Source organism: Sinocyclocheilus anshuiensis, unplaced genomic scaffold (genome assembly GCF_001515605.1).
Source record: "Sinocyclocheilus anshuiensis isolate Anshui unplaced genomic scaffold, SAMN03320099.WGS_v1.1 scaffold41, whole genome shotgun sequence".
NCBI classification, from domain to species: domain Eukaryota; kingdom Metazoa; phylum Chordata; class Actinopteri; order Cypriniformes; family Cyprinidae; genus Sinocyclocheilus; species Sinocyclocheilus anshuiensis.
The window spans coordinates 868885-875049 of record NW_015539849.1 but is presented as its reverse complement, the minus strand read 5'-3'; the positions used below and the strand labels follow the sequence as shown (position 1 = coordinate 875049).

At 35.7% G+C, this 6165-nt stretch overlaps 1 protein-coding gene across 1 annotated transcript in view; it reads left to right on the top strand.

The window, feature by feature from the left end:
* LOC107684615 (contactin-5-like) overlaps positions 1 to 6165 on the top strand; it is a 132102-nt gene that overhangs the window by 93871 nt on the left and 32066 nt on the right. The window contains 1 exon segment of the mRNA XM_016480915.1: positions 1417 to 1592. Within this exon segment, the coding sequence (XP_016336401.1) occupies positions 1417 to 1592 (176 nt within the window).

Sequence of the window (6165 nt, the reverse complement as noted above, 5' to 3'; positions counted from 1 at the left end):
CTGTGGATCATCCAGGTAACAACACAGTATTAAGAATCAAGAGTCTGTAAACTTTTGAACGGGGTCATTTTTAGAAATGCAACTATTATTTTCTCTTGTGGACTATGTAAACAGCTTTTATGTGAAATATCTTATTCAGGTCTGTACTAAATAAAAAAAAATAGCATGCATTTTGTGTGATCCCTCTTATTTTGGTAAAATAATTAACATTTTGCAGGTACTGCAAAGTGTATGTACAATTGTGTATGTAAAAACTTCCAATATGACTAACAAACCCATAGTAATAATACATTATTTTTATTCTCTCTCTCTTGACTCATTATTAGGTCAGAACACTAAATATTTAGTTAATGGATTAGAAATGCAAAATAACCATAATGATAACCAATATTTAATGATAATTAGTTGTCAATTAACATTAAATTAATGTAATGAGGTAATGTGACAAGAATGCAACTTACTAGTGAAACATTTCATTATTGTATAATGCATGTTTTATATACCATTTAAAAAAAATAGTACATAGCATATACTGCATAGCTAAATGGAATAAACGTATGTAATGTCAAATATTTCCAAGTAAAAATGTAGAGTTGGATTGGATTTGGGATGTTAGGTGATGAAATTACTGGTGAATATTGCTCTTAGTAACAGTACATCAGTAGAAAATAAAGACTTCAGAGGCACAGAAAGTTTTTATTTATTTTATTTAATTATTTATTTGTCCAGTAGCACTTTACAATAAGGGCCCATTAGTTATTGTTAGTTAATGCATTAACTAACATTAACTAATAATGAGAAATGCATTTATAATTCTTTGTTAATGCTGGCAAATAAAAATACAACTGTTCATTGCTCAGGTCCATTAAATAATATTAACAGATACAACTTATGATTTTAATTAGCAAAAAGTATTAGCAAATGTTGAAATTAGCAAATTACTTTTTCTCTTTATAATAATGAGAAAATAAATATGATCAATTTTGAAATCCGTTGTCTTCAACTCTTAAATACTGTTTTTCGTAATTGTTGTTTATATTTGTTGCCATTTGATGACACTGCATAAGGACATCAGATGCCATTCATAAAACACAAGCAGTGAATAAAACAATAAAATAACATTGTTTTAATAAATAATAAAATTGTATTCAGCAATTTATGTAGGAACAAGTTTAGTAAGCTGAAAAGCTGTTGCAAATTTTTTGTTTGTCAAGGTCTAATATACAGGAGGATAAAACATTTTCTTTTTTCCCCCCTCAAACATTATGAATTGAAAATGATGAATTCTACCGTAATTCAATGATTCATTTGTTTTTCAAATAGTAACTGTATTCAGAGTTTCTGACATAACTGCAGATGTTCTTTGATGTCATGTGGTCCTTGTGTGCTGATGACAGGATGACGTTCATGTTTCAGATCCCATGCGGGTGGAGTTGAGCCCCATCCGGGTGGAGGTGACGGTGGGAGAGAGTGTGGTGCTCAGCTGTAAAGTCACTCATGACCCCTCGCTGGACGTGTCCTTCCTCTGGCTGCTCAACAACCAACCGCTCAACACCCAGCAGGAGGGCGGTCACTTTGAGTACATTCAAACAGTAAGCAGCTTCACCACTGATGTGTTACTGTGCACTTGTGCCGATGCTGTAGGTGACATATACTGTAGATAATGAAATGTGCATCTGTTTGGTGGTCATCTGGTTGGTATTTGGTGTTTTGTGGGTAGTAATGTCATTTGCACTATGATATTATTGAAGAATGTGCAATATATCAGTGATAAAAGATTTATCGGTGACGTATCGATATCAGTCAGTATTAGTATTTTGGATCACACTTTATTATATTTAAGGTTCAATTCTCACTACTATGACTTTTGCCTCAATAAACTCCTAATTTGCTGCTTATTAATAGTTAGTAAGGTAGTTGTTAAAGGTCCCCTGAAATGCTTAGAAACACGCAGCGTTGATTGATACTAACACCCAAAAAACTTTAATTTTGATTTCATGGGGACTTTAAGTTTAAGTATTGGGTAGGTTTAGGGATGTAGGATATGGTCATGTAGAATATGCGCTTTATAAGTACTAATAAACAGCCAATATGTTAATAATAGGCATGCTAATAAGCAACTAGTTAATAGTGAGAATTGGTCCCTATACTAAAGTTTCACTGTATTTTGTAAATTATTGGCATCAACCTGATGAAATAAATTTCAAACAGTAAACTTTTTTTTTTTCCATAAATCACTGATACTTTACCATTTCACTTGGTACAAACATGCGTGCATACATATATGACAATGAGAACAGAGAACATAAGTAAGACTAAGGGGCGGAAATGTAATAATAATAATGTGGTATACATCTGGAACAGAAGATTTATGTACAGATTTGTAGATTATTTACTGTATATACAGCTGCATAAATAAAATGATGTATATGTATTTACATAATACTTGAGAGAGAGGCAATAATTAGTTAAGAAATGCATTACAGAAGACAGGTGGTAATTTCTGTGTTAACTGTTTAAGCTGGAGATGGCATGGGGGAAAATTTGTTTTTATGCCTAGATGTTATAGTGCACAGAGATCTGTAACGTCTGCCTGAGGGGAGAAGTGCAAACAGGTTGTGGACGGGGTGAGAGGGGTCTGTGTTGAAGTTACCTGACTCTCACTCTGGAGTTGTACAAGTCCTAACAGTCCGTTGCAATCTTCTTATATCTGATTTGCTGGCTGACCCAAACCAGACAGTTATAGAAGTGCACAGAACCAACTCAATAAGAGCTGAGGAAAACTGTGTCATCTGCGCCTGTGGAAGGTTGAACTTTTTCAGTTGACGAAGGAAGTACAACCTCTGCTGGGCCTTTTTCACAATGGAGTCAATGTGATTGTCCCACTTCAGGTCCTGTGAGATGGTGGTGCCCAGGAATCCGAATGACTCTACTGCAGCCACAGTGCTGTTCATGATGGTGAGTGGGGGATCCAGGGGGGTTTCTCCTGAAGTCCACAATCATCTCCACAGTTTTGAGCGTGTTCAGCTCAAGGTTGTTGTGACTGCACCAGACAGCCAGCTGCTCAACCTATTGTCTGTAAGCAGACTGGATGAATGTGGTGGCATCTGGAAACTTCAGGAGTTTGACAGAGGGGTCTTTAGAGGTGCAATCATTTGTGTAGAGGGAGAAGAGCAGTGGGTAGAGCACACGCCCCTGAGGAGCACCAGTGCTGATGGTTCAGCTCAAGGTTGTTGGGACTGCACCAGACAGCCAGCTGCTCAACCTATTGTCTGTAAGCAGACTGGATGAATGTGGTGGCATCTGGAAACTTCAGGAGTTTGACAGAGGGGTCTTTAGAGGTGCAATCATTTGTGTAGAGGGAGAAGAGCAGTGGGTAGAGCACACGCCCCTGAGGAGCACCAGTGCTGATGGCACGGGAGTTGGATGTAAGTTTTCCCAGCCTTACTAGCTGCTGCCTGTCTGTCAGGAAGCTGGTGATCCACTGACAGATGGAGGTGGATACAGAGAGCTGTGTCAGTTTTATCAGGAGGGTATCCGGGATGATGGTGTTGAAAGTGGAGCTGAAGTCCACAGACAGGATCCTTGCATAAGTCCCTGGTTTGTTCAGATGTTGGAGAATGTAGTGCAGTCTTCAGTCCCATGTTGACTGCATCATCCACAGAAAATAATGTACCATCTACACTAAACCTAACCGATAGTGTTAACAAAAGCAAATGTGAGATGAAAATGCATTTCTTGTAGTAACCATGCCATATTAGCTTGCTTCTTTGTTGTAACTTGTATTTATTATTATTATTATTATTATTATTATTATTATTATTATATAGCATTTTACTGCTTTCATGGTTTTTGAAAACAGTATCATAACTCTATCTTCAATCTGTTGCTCCTGAACAGATGGAGTCACAGTTACTTATTTTAGGGATGCCACATTGCACCAAATCCTGCTTTAACTGGAGTGAGAATCAATCCAGTGAAAGGTCAGCCAGGACCGTATGTCATCATGATGAAAGACCTGCTGTGAATCACACCATGATGTTTATCAGGCTCTCAGAGGAGCAGCAGCTCCACACACCCTCCACCCTGCCTGCAGAACTGAGAACACTCCCTGATTAGAACTCATCAACAGGCATTCTGCCACCACAAAACCATCTAATGACGTGATTTCATACGTGCAGGGCAGCATTTATTTGATCAGAAATACAGTTAAAACAGTAATATTGTGAAATATTCCTACAATTAAAAAGAAATGTTTTCTATTTTATGTTATTTATTCTGAATTTTTGGCAACGTTTACTTCCGATTTCAGTTTCCTGCAGAAATCATAATATGCTGATTTGGTGCTCCATTATTATCGATTATTATTGGTGCTCAATCATTTATTATTGTCTATATTAATTTCAATGCTTTTTGGATTCTTTGATAATAATAATAAGTTAAAAAGAATAGCATTTAAATAATTATTTTGTAATATTATTGATGGCTTTACTGTCACTGTTGATCATTAATACATGCTTGCTGATTTAGATTTTTTTTTTTGTATCTTACCCTACGCCTCTGAATGGTAGTGCATCATACATTCCACAAAACAAAACTGAATGAATGAATGAATGAATGAATAAAATATTATTTGTTTCTTGAGAACCAATTCAGCATATTAGAATGATTTCTGAAGGATCATGTGAAACTGAAGACTGGAGTCACAGCTGCTGAAAATGCAGCTTTGGAATAAATTACATTTTAATATATATTAACATGGAAAACAGGTACTTTAAATTGTAAAAAAAAAATAATAATTCACAGCATTACTGTTTTTACAGTATTTTGGAATATGTTACATGTATCTTTGTTGAGCATAAGAGACTCATTTCATAAACATAAACAAGAAAAGAAAAATCTTAATTATTCCAAACTTTTGATCAGTAGTGTATATATTATTTCTGCTGTTTTGCAGTTGGAAAATATTCCTAAAAATTATGACAGTTTATAGGTCTCCTGTATGAGCAAACTACATATTTTCAAACAACGGGTTGTCTAACTCACTAATAGACTAGTCGAGTACTGGATAACTAGTCAACCATCATGGCCCATTCCTTAAGAGCATTTAGCAGTGTTTTAATCCCAGGCTGTTTGCATATTCTACAAAAACAAAAAAAAAAACCCGAAAGCTCCAATTTGATTGGCTGGCTTAGACAATAACATAAATTACTTGTTTACTACTCCGACATGAAGTCACCTCATCTCATGCAAGCATTCATGTAACTCCTAATAGGGATGGATCACTTCTCAGCACCATCTGCATCTGACACAATTAAGTTCAAACCGTCTTATGTCCTCATACTATCAGATTATAGGCATATTCCCTCCGGCTGAAAACATCATTTGGTTCCTTCACAGCAGCACTGAGCACCAATCTGCCATGAAACTGTCACTGTTACATATTCAAGTGCAGTGTTAGCCAAGGATTGGGAGGTTTTATTTTCGATTAGCCCACAGCGGATTTAATTGCTAGTTGGCACAGCAACTAATTTGGTGTTTGGGTTGTTTAGCGAGTTATTCATGTAAAATGGGCTGATTAAAGATTCTGTTAATTTTTCCCTTTTTGCTATACATTAGACAATGCTTTCATCCACATCAACATGCAAATGAGATTTGAGAAATCCTGTTTGTTACCTCAATTCAAAAAGTGACAAATTTTCTCTAAAAATTACCTAGTGGCGATTGTATTTCATATTTGATATTAATAAGTTGGTAAGTGTAATGCTTATAAATGAGGGACTCGACTAGTGTTCATTCCACCCTCAAGGTGCATCAGAGTCTCTATTTGCATTAGTCATGTACACTGAATTATTTATTTTTACATGTTGTTCTCATGTAGTTGTTAGCTTTTCAGTGATAATGAATACTTTATGAATCACTTGTACCATAGGATGCTCTCATGAACCCCAGAAAATGTCTGCTCAGCAAACACACTCAGAGTAGGCAGAAATTACTAGAATATTCATAGCGCTTTTGTATTACTATTTCGATGAACAAGTTAAAAAGAGAGAGAGTTTGAGGATTTTTCAGATATTTTTCTTTCTTTCTTTCTTTCTTTCTTTATATATATATATATATACAGTATATATATGTGTGTGTGTGTGTGTGTGTGTGTGTATTTTT